The sequence below is a fragment of the Gigantopelta aegis genome, chromosome 6, assembly GCF_016097555.1.
Source record: "Gigantopelta aegis isolate Gae_Host chromosome 6, Gae_host_genome, whole genome shotgun sequence".
NCBI classification, from domain to species: Eukaryota; Metazoa; Mollusca; class Gastropoda; order Neomphalida; family Peltospiridae; genus Gigantopelta; species Gigantopelta aegis.
This window is the reverse complement of record NC_054704.1, coordinates 77160625-77180335: the sequence shown is the minus strand read 5'-3', so window position 1 is coordinate 77180335 and position 19711 is coordinate 77160625. Positions and strand designations below refer to the sequence as shown.

General features: G+C 38.8%; 1 protein-coding gene across 1 annotated transcript in view; it reads right to left on the bottom strand.

Annotated features, from left to right (window-relative positions):
- Nucleotides 1–17653, bottom strand: part of LOC121375391 (cyclin-G-associated kinase-like) — a 38147-nt gene extending 20494 nt beyond the window's left edge. Inside the window, exons 1-8 of the mRNA XM_041502816.1 lie at nt 17460–17653; nt 13569–13630; nt 12957–13016; nt 12237–12351; nt 11189–11454; nt 10441–10666; nt 9585–9728; nt 8089–8263 (exon numbers count right to left, since the gene is read on the bottom strand). Of these exons, the coding sequence (XP_041358750.1) occupies nt 8089–8263; nt 9585–9728; nt 10441–10666; nt 11189–11454; nt 12237–12351; nt 12957–13016; nt 13569–13630; nt 17460–17589 (1178 nt within the window). The 5' untranslated portion in view covers nt 17590–17653. The remainder of the gene's footprint in view (nt 1–8088; nt 8264–9584; nt 9729–10440; nt 10667–11188; nt 11455–12236; nt 12352–12956; nt 13017–13568; nt 13631–17459) is intronic.
- Between the last annotated feature and the right edge of the window lie 2058 nt (nt 17654–19711).

Genomic DNA, 19711 nt, shown 5'->3' with positions numbered 1-19711 from the left:
CTTGTGATAACTCCCCAACCGGAAAGAGGCTGACTAGTGGAAGAATAAGGCCAACCTTGGTAAGCTCTCCTCCTAGGGATGCCCGTCACAGACCAATGCAGGTGATGTTAGTAACAACAACCAGAATGGTGGCAACCGTCAGCAGTGGCAGGTACGGCTCCTAGAACACATGGACCAGGAGGCGGAAGCCACATCTCATGCTGGTTCTGACAGGGTGGGAAGACGTAGCCACCAGGGATGCAGGTGTTAGGTAACCCTCACGTATTGAAGTGTTATAGTTTTTCAATAACAAGCGACAACCTAATGAGGTGCATCCGTCAGAACATTGAACAAAACAAGACCCCCGAGTGTTTTCTGTCTAGTACACCAACGATCTGTTAGTTCAATAACGACAACCAATAACCACATGCAGTGCAGGGTAAAGGTTATCGAGACAAAAGTTCCGGCACCAGTACGTGAACTGTGCAAAAGAACAAAAGTCTAAGCAATCCTCATCTGTCGATTCGATGGACATCTCGGTATGCAGCCCAGAATCAGACAGACATCAACGGCGACGAGGACAGCTTGTATTCAACAGAGTCTGTACAGCAACAACCGGACCCAGATAGTTGGCGAAGATGGAGTCCGTAGCCCAGAACCAACCAGTGATAATGTGCTGAATGGGTGTGTTGCAGTGCAGGGACATCGTGGCAGCCAAGGCACGGAGTTCATGCGGATTAGAAGCAGACGGAGCAGGTAAACCCTCCTTCTGATAGGCGGTCAGGATAGAAGACCGGATCCAGGTGGCCACCGTGTTCTTGGTAAGATCCCTCAACCGACTCTGGTTACAGGAGAGGAAAAGTCTTTTGCGATGTTGTCGAAAAGATCTGGTCCTCTCGATGTACTGGTGCAGGGCTCTAACAGGGCACAACGCCAAGTCCTCAACGTCTGCTGGACCAACGATAGAGGAGAGGGCCTGCACAGCATACGAACGAGGCGCTTGGTCTGGTAACTGATTCTTTGCAACAAAGTTCATGAGTAACCCCAAGTTGACTGCACGCCGATCTCGGTGAAAACGGACCAAGTCTACATCAAGAACATGGAGTTCTGAGACACGGGCAGCCGTGGCGAAACCGAGTAAAAACACCGTCTTCCGCGTCAAGTCTTGCAGGGAAGAGGATTCGATCGGCTCATAAGGTGCGGTCGATAACGCTCGTAACACCAGATTCAGGTCCCATCTTGGTGGCCGAAACCGGTGTACTTGATCTTCAAGGCGAAACCCTTTGATCATCTTATGGATCTCAGGAATACCCGACAACTTTGTTCCAGTAGTGACACCACGAACAGTAGCGATGACCGAAACGTACCCAGCGATGGCAGACCCCTTCAATCGTAAAGTGGTCCGAAGATACAGCAAAAAAATCAGCAAGACGAGGTATTTGAATCGTCTGAGGGTTGAGTTTTTGCCGGACACACCATCGGTGAAGACAAAGCCATCTGACGTTGTAAGCCGCAGTAGTAGATGATCTGTGCGCTTTCAAAATGGCCACCGTAGACTGTGAGGAAAAACCTTTCTTCCTCAAACTCTTGGAGATACAGTCCACTGGTGCAGTTGGAACAACTGCGGATGTGGATGGTATAGTCTTGACGTGGGATGCAGCAACAGATGATCCCAGTCTGGCAGCGATAAAGGATGTGGATCGGCAAGACGTATTAGATCTGAATACCACATCCTGAATGGCCACATCGGAGCAATGAGTAACAGGCGACAATGGTACAGCTGAAACCTCTGAAGCACCCTTGGAAGGAGGATTGGTGGAGGAAAAGTGTATGCGTCCATCTGTTCCCAGCTGATGGCCAATGCGTCGAGATCCAGAGCTTCGGGATCCGGCACCGGAGACACGTAAACCCTCAGCTGATGGTTGAATCGTGTGGCGAAAGGATCGATGTTTGGTGTGCAAAGTCTGTCGCACACCCATCGAAACGCTTCGGGATGGAGCATCCATTCCGTCGGATGTGGAGACAACGGCTGAGACAGTGTGTCGACTAGTACATTAGAAACCCCTGGAATATGGCGAGCCCGAAGTTGCAACGGAATCTCGTCAACCAGCTTGTAGAGACGATAAGTCAACTGCAGCAGACTGCTGGAGTGGGTTCCGCTCCGACGGTTGATATAAGCCACTGCGGTGGTACTGTCTGTGGCTACCATGAGAGAGGCGCCTGACAGCATCTCTCGCCAATGAAGGATGACGTAACTGCCAACATCTCCAACAGGCTGATGTGTAGATCGGCTTCATCTGGAAACCACAGCCACCAACAGGGACTGGACTGCAAGGCGACTGGTAACCGGATCAGCAAATCTGCGTTATTGTACTGAATGCATGGATTCAGAAACAAACTGGATACCGCGACCTCTAAGCGTCAAATGTTTCGCCGACATCAAAATTACTCTTGCAATGATACTTCATGAAACAGTAATAGAGTGATTCAGGAATCAAGACATCAGAAACAGCGACCCCGTGATACAGGCAAGAGCCAAGACAGCGTAGCAACTCGCTACGCTACATGCCCGATATACCTGGAAGTGAAGCAACGCAAAACAGCAACCGGCTAAAATCCACGGTCGTCACACCACCCGGTGCGAAACAGCAGCAGAGACCATCTAGACAGCATCGGTCACGAACTCTGGCGGTAACAACAGTGAACGTCAGTGAGTTGATAAGCCGCAATGATCCCCGTACCACGTGATGGCAACTGGATAACTTCCGGAACCAGCGGAAGTAGCGACTGTCTTGCATCGCCACCGGATATAGAGAACGATCTGCCGAATGTCGCTGAACCTTCCTCGAACATCGGTGCACGGGATCTCAACACAAGTGACCGGACCAGTAGATTGTCTTCGTCACCAACCCGGAACGCTTGTAACGTCGAACCCCTTCACGGCAAAGAGCCGTATGTAGACCACAGGTCTGCCAAGATTACCGGCTTGTGCTGAAAGTCGAGAATGGATCGCTTCAGGCAAGTCGGTTGACGATAGTGTGCAATCGTAGTGCACATCGACGTCACGGAAGATATAAGGTAGACCAACATCAAAGTCGACGGCTGGAACAAGGCATATCCTCTGGCATCCTGCACATGAGGAGTTATGGTCACCATGTACATGTACGCTGAACTGAAGCCATCGACAGGACGTGCCAATCTGTAAGTTCTAGGAAGACGTCTGGTCCCGCCGGAAACAGCGTCATCCAAAGCCGGTGCCACACCGTTGAAGGATAGGTTGAAGACGGGAGACAATCAGTCACAGCCATGTGGGTCACTGCGTCCGGATCTTCTATAACGGAAGGTGCCGACGCATCATCTGGAAAATCAGTCAGTAACCTGGCACAGGCACTTCGATCCAATATACTGGCTGCAATCGGAAACACGGACCGTGGACGGTCCCGTCAGGAGCCGGTGTAAACCGTGAACGCCGAATCAGCTGCCGACTGGTGTGGACGGTACGATGTACACGGACCGGCAGGAGCTGGTGGAACCCTGGACGCTGCACCACTTCGATCGATCACGGGACGACAGTAATGAACGGTGAGCCGATGACGCAGCAATCTTCCAGTTCGTTACAGGGCTCCGTCTGCTTGCTGGAACAACGATACGCACGGGCCGGTTACTGGTAGCCGTGTAACCGACGGGGGCCTGTGGCAGCCAACGATCGAATGCCGACATCTGCCGGTGGAACCTCCGTGGCGATCATCAAAACCGGACCCTTCTTGGCTGAAACAGGTGGATGGGCCAGCGGCGGTAGCATATCAGATATGACAGCCAGATAATCCCTCAGTGACAGGTGGTCCGTCGCATCCAGATCTTCCAGCACCGCAAGAACCGATACATCATCAGAAAGTCACGTAGCACCCGTGAACAGGCCAGTCGCTCTGGTCATGGCCCGATGGAGATACCGGAGAACCGGACCGTGGGCGGTCCCGTGTAGATACCAAGGAACGGATGACCACATCGTCGTTGGATGTGGCAAGGACGGCAACATGTCGTAGACGGCCGCCAAACAATCCCTCATAGTCATATGGTCCGTAGAGTCGGGCTCTTCAATGACAGATGCCGCAGGCGCTTCATCACCAAAGTCTCGTAGAACTCGAGCACAGGCCAATCGATGTACCGTAATGGAAGCCGCCGGTTAACCGGACCGTGGATGGTCCCGTCTAGCCCTCGGAGGCCTTGGAAGCCACATCAACTGAAGGTTGGCACTGACGATCTGTGGAACCAGTAGGGAGCCATACAGGTCATGTGGAACGGCTACGGTCCCGGCTCCGATGCGCCGAAGAGGACTTCCCCGCCGAGGATCGGTGAGCCTTGGAATCCGTGGAGCGTCTATCTGAATGAGCCGGCTTCTTAGAGGGCAGCGTAGAGACCGCAGGCCTGTCATCTGAAGTCTTAGGTATCGGTGGAGCTGAAGAAGCCGCACCCCCTGAAGAGGGGACTGGAACCGGACCTGACCCCGAACCCGCCTGTTTGGGTAAGGTCGCCATTGACGCCATTGTCGGTAGAATTGAACGTAACCCTTCCGCCACGGAGTCAGCAATCGAAGGCGAAGATTCCACCTTCTTGGTCCTCGAAGATTCCACCTTCTTGGTCCTCGAAGATTCCACCTTCTTGGTCCTCGCTGACACCACCTTCAGGTAAGCCGCGAACTCGACATCAGACAAGCCCGCACAAAGGTCGCATCTAGAAGTGAGGCCACACGAACACGACAACCTGGACATAAGTCGTGTGGGTCGCTGCCGGCACTAACTTCTTGCAGCGTAACACGCTCGAACTAGTCGCCTGAACATTATCAGATATGATAATAGTAATTTTTCAATCTGTGAAAAGAAAAAACCCCAACCATAACACAAATACAAAGCCAGTAAATAAAGACGCCATTTTGCAAATGGCGTCCGACACGACAACCGGCGATATAACAACATTTCATGTAATTAACACTTGGCAAGTCAAGCGAAATACGCGAAAGACATACGAAAGCTAATGAAAGCTAAAGAAAATTATGGTGAAAAACATTTCACCCAAACACAAAGCCAGTCAACACAGACGCCATTTTGCAAATGGCGTCCGACACGACAACCGGCAATATAAACAACATTTCATGTAATTAAACGCTTGGAAAGTCAAGCGAAATACGCGGAAAAAAACATACGAAAGGTAACGAAAACGAAGGTGAAAAACATTTCACCCAAACACGAATACAAAACCAAAGGTCTTATAAAAGTTGACTCCAAACAGAGCCAAGCAAAAGGACGTCCAGACCCTTTAGCGAAGAGAAAAAGAAGGAAGTTACAGTCATGTGACCGGAACTAGAGAGCAGTATGCAGTAGAAGAATTTAGGCCATCCCATTGGCTGTTGGGATGTTCGGACCAGACCACTTGCGTGGGGGGGGGGGGGGGGTGGGGGGGGGGTGGGGGGGGGGGGGACAGGTGCACTTGTATGAGGAAGGCTACATTATAGAAATGCTACATTATGAAATCAACAGTACCGTTACTAACCCATGTTAACAATCCACTTTGTAGAACTTATTTTTACAATCTTAGAATAATGGAACTAATTTCTTAAAAAATAGGATGATAATAAAATGAGTGACTTTAATGTCCTTGATTGAAATCTACTTCACTATATACATGTACCTTCGTATTTTCAGTAACCAATAGCAAGTATCATTCCTACTTTTGCTTCACCTAAGAACTGTAAAGCATTTTATAATGATGGCTTATTGCGCTTGATTGTGACATCATTTGAGTCCTAATATCTCATACCTAGACTCTTGCAAGAGTCAGGCATTTTGGTTGAAGAGTATAAAACAACTAAAATTGTATGTACATTTTAAACTTAAGATTTGTATATTTCACACAGGCCCTAATCTAGTAGGCAAAGACAAAATTTTCTTTGCCAAAAGTCAGCTCAAGTTGCCAAGTTATTAGCTGTAGCGAGAAGTCAAAATCGCCATATTTTTGGACCAAATCCGATTTTAAAAACAAAATCATACACCAGACCTCAAAACCTTGTTCAGTGTCATCAGGGTACATTTTGTTTTCAAAATCTTGACTAACTATATTTCTAGTCAATTAAAAATTGATTAGCAACTAGTTTAATATTTTAAAATTGTATAGCAATCTCTGAAGCTTGAGTAGCAAAATGCGATGCGATACTGAACAAAATGTTCTGTGGTCATAGCTCACTTTGCACTTTGGGGTCATTGTTTTTACTTTGGCACCAGGCTGTACATTAATTTATATCTTGCTGTTTGCAATGACCAGTTAAGCGTTGTTAATTTTCAGTCACATTCATTTCAGTAATGCCAGAAAATACTAATAATTACTTTCATCTTAACGCTGATGAATGCTGAACATGGTGAAACATTACAAATAATAATGTAGTTGTTTTTTTAATTAAATATTTATGCATGCATTAATACATTTCATCAAAACATATAAAAATAAATATTTAGAAATTTTATTTGGAGTTCATATTGTCATTTTTAAAAACTAACAAAACAGGAAAAGAATCAGTAACCAGAAAACAAGATGAACATGTATTAACTGGAAAACAAGGGAACAAATGTATCTATAATTCATTATTAATGTTTCTTGGACCAATGGCGATGTCATGGTTAGTCAGGTTAATTTTGAAATGGCTGTTTACGGAAATAAGGGTTTTCTAACTGTATTTTACCTTATTCATAAGTAGTTTTACTTTTTAAATTTATGAACACTTATCTTCCTGTCCTCCCATTAGGAATATCTTCCCATGTCCCCCATTAGGAATATAGAAATATATTTAGATTTAAAAAATTTAGTAAATGGGTGGAAAATTCTTTCTTGAAAATTACTACAGTAGCCGAGTTTTAAAAGTAATTTCAATAAAAAATAAACTTTATTTAGTGACAAGTAAATGAACAATAATTTAATAATAAAGTCAAGAAGATGTACCTGACAAAACAGATTTCAAAACAAACAACAAAAACAAAAGATGACTCAAACTTAAAAAGTTGAAGACTGGACATTGAAGCACTATTTTTGTTTTACACTTCGTACACACAGTATACATATCAGACATCTAACCTTAATTTGAGTTCAGATCCACTTTTTTTAACTGGTATAATTATTTTAAAACACAGTCAGATACATTCGTAATCATAAAACAATAGCATTTCCAAGCCTGTTAATAAGGAAAATGTGAACCCAGTTTATTATTACAGTAGAGATGAAAAGTGACACCATGAAAATATTAACACCATGATAAATTTAAAACAGATGTTTGAGCTGTAGCATGGACTTTCTGAGATTATTTTCATCTCTGTCAAAATAAATATCAGTTCCACGCTGAGCAGGTGTAAGTTCAGTCAACCACTTGTTGCTAACGTTCACTAGACTGATTTTTATGCTACACAATAAACCGAATTACCATTTCGAGAACCAATCAAATAGTTCACGAACGTTAGCGAAACGTCTGCTGGCTGAACTTAGGGCTGATGTCATTTAAACGTTGGTATAGTTTTATTTGGCAAAATTGTAGAGAAACTATAAAAGTTGAAAGTATAAAATTGTTCTACCTGTCAAAAATAGAATAAAATTGTTAGATGTCATATTTATTGGGAATGAAGCCAAAATAATGGCACCAAAATGTCCTGTCACTGAACTAAATAGTTACTTACATGGGAATTAATTCAAACCCAAATTCATTGAACATACTTTTTTTTTTTTTTAAAAGCACTTCTTTATTTTTTTTAAAAATGTGAATAGGCCTACCATTTCTAAATTTTCATTGTAGACAGTGGAAATTTGACTTTGCACTGAATATTACATTTGTGGTTTCTATGAATCTATATATTTCTTGGAAACGTATATAATGAAAATAATTTAACGTTTTGGTACTGAACTCAAAATTACTATAAAAAAACCCACAACTTTTTTTTACTGGTCATATTAAAATAAAAGCAGGTTGGCATGCTCATAAAACAATAAAAATGAAAATATAAATATTGTATAGCCTGATGTAACGTAACGGTCTCTCGCCTAATAGTTCTAACAAAGTTGAGTGCCTTTACTTACGCTGACATGGTTTCCATGACTTTGTTGGAAGCATCTTTGATATTTTTGACAAAAGTGCCAGCACTTCCCCGGAGAGAACTGAAAATGGATCCAGCAGTTGACTGTTGTTCACTAGAGGGTTCGGCGGGCAGAGGACGTGAGTAACTGTTAGCAAGTGGAGGTCGTTCTTGTGGTACTAGAATAGCAAGGAAAATCAACACATTATTTCACAGATGAAGACTTCGTTTAACACAGATGCATTTTTAATAATCAGAAAACATCATCACTGACGTAAGTTTCCAACGGGAAATAGGTAATTTTGAAACTACATTTTTCAACCTCAAATTTCAAGAAAAGAACTAAAATAACGCAGTCTTCATGTGTGTAATATGATACGGGACATCTGAGTTACCCAAATAAAATTTACTGAAAAACTTTATTAAATCCTATGATTATGATCCTTGACGTCACTGTTTATGACGCTTTCACAAAGTTTATTTTGCATCTTCACTTGACGACAAGTAATCCCATCTATCATATTCTTCAAAGTCTATATCATCAGTGATTTTTAGAGAATATACAAGCATCCTTTAAAATCTGCAGCTCTTATTAAATAATAATGTCCAAAATGTTTTAAAACATCAAGAAATCGAACTCATGTGTGCATTACGTCATCAATAAAGTTCACACAAATTTAAACCGTTTTATTTTCGATAACTTAAATACAAATAACAGTCAACAAAATACAGCTGATGTGTTTTACTGTTATTCTACTATGTTCTAGCGTTCACAGAATCAAGATAGATAACGTGTGAATTTTGACCGCTGTGTTTAGGAAGACCGGTCGCATCTCGACTAGTCGACAATGGGTTTTTATGTTAGTTTTGCATGTCTCGACTAGTGGAGAATGGAAGGGAAAGAGTTAAGCAAATAAAATAAAATAGTGACCCAATGGATTAAGTTTTATGGAACAGAAACTACTTTTATTATATTAGATCTCACGGGCAAAACTAGAGTATTATTATTTTTTACATTGACACCAAGTCAGCATCAACCGACATGTTTAAATGTTCATTAATAAATGCAAAAGCCAAAAGGATTCATATGAACCCAAACCAAATCATCACACTTGTTCACCATAGCTCAAAATGTACATATTTACGTTATCTCACCTTTAATCTAAATAATAAAATAAAAATCACTACAACAGTTAAAACAGAAAATTAAACAAATATAAAACAAAAGTTGCGACTTAAACCGAGATAAAAAAACAAGGTTAAAGTAAAACAGTTTGATAGTATCATCTCAAAATTAAACAAAACTAATTATTTAAAACATCAGATATTGTTTTCGTGTCCTTCACATATTAAATAAAACCACAGCACTGTATACAATTAAACTGGTCAGACATATTTGTCAGGATTCTTTTTTGTTTGTTCTTGGCACCCATCCCAGTATTCGTGTTTGATGCTGCTTGTTACTCCGTACCACACTGTTTGACAGAGACTATTTAATACCTGGAGGAGATGGGGCTCTCTGAATGCCCTCTAATTGTATTGGATCTCGCAGGTTGGTATTCCTGGCTGCTGCCACTTCGTGGATTCGATCAATAATGTCATTGACATTTGGCCTGTCACTAGGATCTATCTTTAGCATACTCCCTGAAAAAGAAATACAGCCATGATTACATATATCTGAAGCTAATGTTTGTTCTGTTTAACGATACCACTGGTGCATATTGAATTTTTTTATTACCGGCAATTGGAGGTCGAACATTTGGTAATTCTGTCATATAGCCTTAGATATGAAACCCACTACTTTCTTTCCATTAGTAGGAAGGGACCACCTAGGCTGGTACCAAGACATCATGGAACATACCTTTTATATATGTTACATTAGCTGGAATGAAAAAACAAAACATTTATACACAAAGGTTAAAAACCTTGGACACAAGACATAAAATGAATGCTCTACCACTGGGCTACACCTTACTTCTTCTTTTCTTAAGCTTTAAAGGTTACACAGTTTTCTCTATAGTTATAATATATTTAAAACCCTGCAGTTACTAAACCCAAGGTCTATAAATATACAGAACTATACATTACCATATTCCTAATTATAATAAATTATGAAATTAGTATAGGTTAACAGGCTTGTCGAAATATCCACTAGCAGCAAAGGATCTTTTATATGCACTTTCCCAGACAGGACAGCACATACCAATCTTCATATAAGAGTTGTACATGTTCCAGGGCCCATTTTTCGATGTGATCTTAGCGCTAAGATCACTGTAAGTGCATAGCTACCGTATACACTTACGGTGATCTTAGTGCTAGGGTCGCTTCGTAACACGGGCCCTGAAAGAATACTTACTAATAAGGTCATGTAATACTGTATGTTCTGTGTCGGATTCAGGAATGGCAAAGTTGGCGTTTAGGATTCGCAATTTGGCAGAGTCTTCAAAGGGATGTTCGGAAAAACACAGCTTGAAGAGAACACACCCGAGAGCCCATATGTCTGCTGCTTCGTTGATTGGAAAGTTCTGGTAAAGATCCAACATTTCTGGTGCTCTGTACATTGGGGTTGTGTTCTTTGTGATCTGAAATTAAAAGTTAAATGTTCTGGTTAACGACACCACTAGAGCACACTGATTTATTAACCACCGGATACTGGATGGAAAGTTCTGGTAAAGATCCAACATTTCTGGTGCTCTGTACATTGGGGTTGTGTTCTTTGTGATCTGAAGTTAAAAGTTAGTCTGTTCTGTTTTGACGACACCACAACAGCACATTGATTTATTAAACATCGGATATTTGGTAATCCTCGACAGAAATCCAGCTACATTTTTCCATTAGTAGCAAGATATATTTTATATGCACTTTCCCACTGACAGGATAGCACATACCACAGCCTTTGATATACCAGTCATGGTGCACTGGTGAAATAATAGTACAAAGATCTGCCTCTAAAAAAAATTATCTGCATATTTTAGGTGTGGTTTTAGTGGATGAATTACTATTTCACCTTAGACTAGGTCTTAAAAAAAGGACTGCTTTTCACTTTTTACAGTCTGCTATTTCGAGCCAACCCCAGGATGGAATCAGTAAATAACTGAACACACCTCATCTTCCACTAGACTCCTCTTGATGGCTGACCACGAGTTGTCGGGATAGTAGCCCTCTATTGTGGAGCTGCCGAAGTCACACAGTTTGACAACGCCATTAGAACTGGTGAGAAGATTCTCAATCTTGAGGTCTCTGTGAATGATGGGAGGCTTCTGTTTGTGCATGTGCTGCACAGCCTTGCACGTCTGGTAGAACACTTTCAGAACCTGGTCGCATGGCAAAGGAGAATCTCGCTGATTCAAAATATGAACCAGATCTGGTCCTGAAAATAATAATAATAATATAAAACAAATTAATAAAAATAAAAAATTAATTAATTAAAATGCAGAATCATTTTGTGCAATAAAAATACAGAACTACATGCCAGTTGTTTCCCCTATATTTATTGCATGAGTTTATACTGCGCAAGAATTTTATACCAAGAAACTGTGTAGCGATCAAGTGGAATAAATATTGTGCACTATAAATGCGTGCAATGGAAAACAACTGCTATGTGGCTCTGTATTTATTACATACCACCTGTTTGTATATTATGATTACAGAAAATTTTATTAAATAACACAACTTATCGTCTAGAAAGTTAGTTGAATTTTGGGGAATTGTCAGAATGCCGACTAGGGACTTGACATCATTCAAGTGAACATGTGAACAACGCATGTGAGATTTTGTATTACACACATGTTCAATAATTATTTTTATTGCACTTTTAGAATGATCTTTATTACTAAAGGAAGATTGTACCAAAACTAATGACTGATAATTTTTACCATTAAATATTGCATAAGACCAATATATTAATTTTTAAAAAGTGTAATAAAACACTATAATTAGGAATATTTAATTTTTAAAAAGTGTTACATCTATTAATACCAGTATTCAATCAAATTGAACAGTTTGCACCAGAGATAGTGTGCAAAAGTGATGGTCTATCTTAAACAATTGGAATAAACAGATGTGTCCTTTGGTCTAAAATAACAGTATAACTTGGTCAGGCACTTCTTACCATATAAAAGCCTGTAATGACTAACTAACATGCTGACTGACCTGAACAGAGTTCTGTGAGAATAAGGTACTCATGCTGCCCGTGATCTGAATCCTCCTTGCTTATAGCCGCTGCTGTGATAAACTGGACAATGTTGGGGTGGCCACTCAGTTTCTTCTTTCAACAGTTAAGGAAATTCTTCAGTTTATTTTAGATGTAGCACATCTTAGCTAAATGAACCATATTTTAATCAGGTTAGATGTCAAATATAATTTTTTCTAGATTGCAAATAAACATGTTTACAAAAATATTTTAAGTTGAAAAAATCTAGTACCTACATAAAAACTGTCCAACACACACACACACACACACACACGCACGCACACACACACACAACACTCACAAAGGTCTTGATTAGATATGAACATTAATACTGCTTTAAAAAAGAAGAAGTTTGTTTAAAGACAGTACTAGTACCATACTACTAGAGCATATTGATTAATTATAATCACTGCCTACTGGATTCCAAAAATGAGATAATAGTTTTTAGAGGAAACTACATTTTTTCATTAGCAGCAAGGACACCCAGACAGGATAGTACATACCAGTCGTGAAACACTGGCTGCACAAGGATCAACATGATGTGTCCATGAAGGGGTGCCAATCCTACAACCCAAGCAACTCAGATGAGTACTCTACCGGCTAAGCTAAATCATGACATGACTTCTTCAAATGGCTGGATTTAAAATTAAGGCAATGCAAACTGTGTTTTAAAAGGATACAAGGAACCGAATTTCCTGCATTACACATTTCATTTTCTCTTCATCGTTTGCCAGCAACCTCTGCAATGCAAGAAACACTGACAATTTATGTCATAAAATAAATTTTAATGAAAAATTTAATTTAAATTATAGTGCACTGAAACAATATGTACATGTATGTACACTAATTTCTGTAGGACTTAATATTTCATACATCTGACCCAAGTTAAAACATTTATCTGCAATACAAGCAGGCCATTAAAGCGTTTGCCATAAATAAATATATATATATATTTTTTTTTAAAGATTTACACATTTTATTTTTGCTAAAAAATATACATTTTGTTGGCACACACACACACACACACACACACACACACATATATATAAAATAATATAACATGCACACTGTGGGGAATGGTATGTAGCATCGGGTTACAGTCGATAAAATTCTATAGTAAATGAGTAATACATGCATAGCAATAATATACAATATAACAACATATGTCATGTATTTGAACTTGAGTGCAAAAGTTGATGATGTTGCCAGAAAGTAATACCTACAATGTATACATCGCCTTTTTACTTCGTAAAGGCAAGACAAAAAGCAGATCTATACTATTATACTCATACCTTCAAGGCATAATTTTTTCCAGAGTTGATATCTTGAGCTACAAACACAAAGCCAAATCCACCTGAAAGAAAATGTTAAAAATTCAAACTTATATTATTTAATATACATGTATAGTCAGGGTTTCTGCCAGAGAGTAAAATGGGCATGGCACCATACCCAATTGTTTTTGCGAATTTTATTCTTTTAAGTTCAATTTTTGACCAAATCAATTATTCTTATCATTACTGTATGATTTTTCTTAACCCTAACCCATTTTCTTTCTGGGGGACAACAGGTGCATGCAGTACACACATTGTAAATATTCAATTCCGTAGCGCCATACCCAAATATTTCTGTCTGGCAGAAACCCTGATAGTATTTAAACATACATGCACATGTAACAGAGTATTTGCAGGTGAAGTCACCATTTTAACCCAATGGCAACTGTACATATGAAAAAAAAAAAAAAAAAAAAAAAGACTAGCACAGTTGGTCTGGGCCCACTGGGCTATTTCTTGTTCCATATATATATTTGCTTTCTGATTTCTCGAGCAGCTGCTGATGAAAAAGTGTTTTGGAAATAAGGCGTATCATAAAATATTGTTTGTTTCCGGTTAGCCGACTGACACTAATTTGAACCTGCCGACCCTAAAACTTTTTTTGTATATCCAAAAATGTTTTTTTTAATATAACGATTTCCATGAAAACATTCCAAAACTATCACAAGCACTAATTTGGTGTCATTTAGGGGATAACCCTACTGTGTTTTCCAATTTGCGGACGTATATCGGTGGTTTTACTGTCGCAAATTTAGTTTTATTGGCGACCCGTTAGCCACGAAATGTTTTCTTCTAACAATTGATTGATGGAGTTACTTCTCTTCAAATTGAAGTTCGGTAACTTTCGTGAGATATCGGGCGAAAAGTCGGAAAATTGTTTTCACGAATATATGCGATCTTTTCCGATTTACTCTACATCTAGCATAGCGAGGTGTTCCGATTAATAATAATAATAACTATATTTAATGATTTACTCCAGCGACAAACTGGCCTTGTAGAAATTTAGTGACCTTCTGATAAACTAGGGGAGGGAATGTTTACCGATACTGATGGATTTTACTGCAAACTCAAATGATTAAATATGTCAGTAAGATCTCGATGCTTTTCGTTATTTTTTGTAAGTGGTCACTGGGAACTTCGCAGGTTTCTGCTAAAAACAATGTCAGAATGACCATGTGTTTGACGTCCAATAGCGATGATATTAAAGATAGATATCAATGTGCTCTAGTGGCGTCGTTAAATAAAACAAACTTTACTTTTCAACATTCGTTTGAGCATCCTGAGCATTTGTACTGCATTTCTATTCATTGGACCAATTGATTGCTTCAAACCAAGTGTGTACTTTAATACTGGATGCATAGAGAATAAAACTAACATTGCAAATTATAAAATTGGTAAGTCTACCATTTCTTAGGTACACTAGGAAAGATAATATTCATTAAAAAAAATTTTTTAAGGTTATTGTTATTATAAATTTAGAACCCTTCTTTTCAGTTTTCATTAAAAAAAAAATTATAACTTATTTACTGGTTTCTATCCAATTAAGGTTCAACCAAGTCTGTCCTGGACCAGTACAGAAGTTAAGTGTTAGTATGAGAGTAAACCTTCTGCCTATTATTAAACAGCAAGGGGTCTTTTGTATGTACTCTCCCACAGATAGGTTAGCACCATGTTGCCCTCAAAATCAAAATGCCTTGCCTTTTATAAATTTATACGTTGCCCATGTAAAAAGAAGCCTTTAAACACACCTATGTGGATAGTACTACATATTTCCTTTTTTTAATTAAGTTATGAAATAGATATAGAAAATAAAATGGCCATAAGGTTTTTGTCCTTTTGAAAATTGTATAATGGGGGAAAAAAGCCCTTATATTTAAAACTGCACATAAAATATGCCCCCAAAACGTCACTTTACCATGCCGTACTTCATTTCTAGGGAAAACACTGTGATGAATGGTATTGTTGGTTTGCATAATGCATTTCTATACATGCAGAGGTTATTTTGGATACCGGTAGTCAACACCTTTATTTAATATCCATAAATAAAATTATTTTCCAAAATAAAATGTTTTTCCTACCTACCTACCCTATATTTTTCCAGCATGTAATAGGAAACAAGTAAAAAAAAATTCCCGGCCTAACAAAAAATCATTTACAAGAATGATAAAGAGTCTAATTCCAATATTAATTAATTTCTTTAAATTAATGCTTCTCAGTTTCTAGCATTTGTTTCTTTGTTAAAATGTTGTGCCTTGTTACAGTACTCAGCCAATTACCTTGCTTCCGTTAGTTCAAAAACAGGTGTACACACAAGTCGATGTCTTTTACTGATAAGATTTTTAATATATATATATATATATCAAACAATAAAAGTAGTCATTCAAAAAGAAACTTCTGCTTATTGTGGGAACCAGGTTCACGTTTGTTTTACTTTATCCTTCTGAGTACTGCAGGCGAGATATCTCGCCCGACGTCACGTCAGTCGATATATTGTACACTGTATACAGTGCATTCCCCAATTCATATTTCCCGCCGTTTTGCACACGACGCTCACCGGAAACATAATTAAAGAAAAAAGATTTTTTTCCAAAATGGTGGCTTTTGTTTTGATTTTTTCAATTGAAAATACCTTGAAATTTTGAGTTCAAAAAGTGGTTTTCGGCAAGTATTTTCGCTTGACAACAATGGCGGCACGTCGTGGTCATTTTCAGGGATCGATATCTGATTGTGACAGCTAATTTGATAATAAATTTGATCGATTTACCAACATTATTGCAATATGAAAAAAAAAAAATTCTGGTCAGAAAACCACTGTTATCGGGAATAATGGACCTAAATACTGGACAGCTGGCCACAAATGCCCGTAAGTAAACGCAACTTTTTAGATTTTTTGCCTAATTTTAATCACCATTAGCCGATCTAAAATAATAAAAGTTACACAAAAAAACATGAAAATAATACTTACCAATTCATATATGAACTATTTCATGTATTTATAAAACATTTAAGTGAATATATGTGAGTAAAAATTATAAACTTGTACCCACTCAACGTGGTTTTTGTTAAAAATTAATCCAGTAGTCTAAAGGTTAAATAGTAACGTTGCTCTTACATTGTGCAAAATACATATCAAATACTTAGCAAATTCCAAAAGATTTTTCTTAGAACACTATTCAATAGAATGTCTGAGATGTATGTTACTTGTTAAGTATGATGTCCACCATTCAATAATAACAATATCCCCCCCCCCCCCCCAAAAAAAAACCCAACAAAAAAACACACAACAACCAACAATGAATAAGTCTTCACCATGAAAAAAAATCAATGCAAGTTAAAGATCATAATCCTGAAATGATGTTAGGCGAACAATCACATGAAATTTCTAATAAAATATATACTTTTTTTATTGCAAGATGAATCATTTTCCTAAAAAAAAAAAAATTCAGGCTATACTGCCTATAGTCCATCCCATCATTCTGTAACAATGTCAGTTTTGTTTGAAAGAAGAAAAGAAAAAGTGTTTTGGAAATAATAAAAAAAATGTTATTTTTGTGTAAAATTTACAAATCAATCAGTTCAGAAATAAAGAACTTGTAGTGCATTCTATAGTATGAAAAAAGGCCGTTCCCTATGCCATGGGTCGGACTATAAGACTGTCAACAACTGCATGTTTACACGATTGACAGGCTGACAATGACATGGCATACCAAAATAACACATGCTTTAATGGGGTGTTTGCCTTGACTGCTCATTTAACAAGAATTACAATGGGTTTGCAATAAATTGTTTAACTACACATTTCCGAAAAGTGAAAGCTAACAACTTGAGAATCAATGACAGAAACAAGAATACCTTCAGCTATCACTTTTCTCACACGTAATTTTTGATCTCCAAGTTCTACACTTTGCCCAACAAAATCGATGTCGGTTCGGCCTTGGCCGCCTATTAAATTGCCTAATGCAGACTTAAAAAATTCAGCCATAATTATGATTTAAATCATGATTTGACTAAAATAAATTAATGTCTTAGATACTTGCTGGCGGATCTAATCATGACGTCACGAGACTATGCCGTAAACAGGTCTGCGTTTAAATTGCTGTACTAAACACTTAAATGTGGTCAAATGTACCGATAAGTAATACATGTATTGGATTTTCTATTTTCTGTTTTCTTTTGATTTGATTTGATTTGATTTGATTTTTATTTATTTATTTTAAATAAACACTAGATGAAAAAAAATCTGTTAAATGTCCAGTTTATTTTAGAAATTATTGTTTTTAAATAAGTCATTGTTTGATAATTTTTGACAAATATTGTCCTCTAGGAGTGGTGTGTGTGGGGGGGGGGGGGGGGGGGAGCTGTTTGGCATACATCCGATCTTAAGAAGAGAGTCCTCTGCCCTGCCCTGTTTATATGTTGGTCAGGGCTAAATTTAGCCCGAAAACTTTGACGGTAACAGAGCTAGACGGACATTTGGACAGTTATATGGAGAACAATACACGAGTCACTGGCCGTTAAATACAATTTATCTTACAACGACTTTTAAAAAAATGTATCTAACGAGCGAAAACGAGTTTAATACCAGGGGCGGATCCAGGAATTTTAGCAGGGGGGTCCAGTCTTGAGCCTTTGAAGGGCCCCCCCACGATAGGAAATTTTCATATTTGAAGATAGCTTTAGATGGATTTGAAATATATTCCCGTTATCAAAATCCTGCTTGCTTACCCTGCCAGTACATCGCCACGCCAGTCGCGCATCAAAACATCACAATCGAAAAATCGTTGGTCACGAGCAGGGGGGGGGGGGGGGGGGGGGTCCCAGACCCCCTCGACCCCCCCCCGGATCCGCGTCTGAATACGTTTTTAAACAAGTCGTAAGACAAATGGTATTTAACGGACACGAATATATGAATTATTCTAGGCCTATTTCTTACATATCTCCCCCAAAACACGCTTTTAAGCAAATTTTAATTTTTTTTGTCGATTATACGTTATTTACAGCCCTTTGATTTGTAGCTAACTTAGGCCTACGCGTCACAGACAAATGATTGTTAGGTTAAAGTTTTTATACGTCACAGTGTAATCGATTTCGATCGTGGTTGTTTTTTTATTGGATGTATGGCATTTGTGACCTGAGCCCCGTTCCAAGAAGCGATATTAGCCCTAAGATTACTTTAAGCGTATAGCTACCATATGCAGTTAAGCTGATCTTAGGACTAAATCGCTTCGTGGAACGGGGCCTTGGTCATCATCTAGGAGCAGCCAGCCGTATGTCTTAAAATTGTTAACACACACGTGTACATGTTCATTACCGTCAGAGACCAATCTATATACATTCTGCGCAATGGCTGCTCACCACACGGTAGTCAACGATTCCCGCTCTAATACAACAACAAGCATATGTTTGATGTCAAATACCTTTTAAGTTTACTTCGATCATTTTAGTGGTCCTTGATAAAAAAAAAAAATCCACATATTAATGGCTAATACATATACTACAGGGATAAAAACCGTCAGCAATTACGTATGTAGGCTAACCGGAACATTATTGAAAGGGGGTGCTGTCGGATTTCTTCCTATAGTGTATCAAGGAGCTGGAAAATGATCAATATAAAGATATTTAACGTTAAGCATAGGATTCTTGTTGTAATGAGCGTATAACTGTCCGTCTGGCTCTCTTACCGTCAGAATACTCGGGCTTGTGACAGACAACAAAACGATCGCCAAATATTGTCTTAATTACATTTTTATTCGTAGGACCTATATATATCTTACGCTATAAGCCTTTCAATTGGTCCTTTTCCAGTTTAATCAAAATACTAGACAAACATATTAGTGATTTAAAAATAAAAACTCGAAGAACTGGATACCGTGGCTGGTCAATTTGGGTACTTTTCGGTCTATTTAAGTATTAAGAGGGACGCGTATTTAACATCGATGTATAAATTCAACTATTTCCATACTGCATTATAGTTGATATCATGTTTCTAAATTGTCATGTATATAATTTTTGTATTTAATATCACATTAATTGAAAAAATATTTTTCATCAACCACAAATGGGTCCATTTCATTTCGGTAAGAGTAATCTCCCTTAAAATTTTG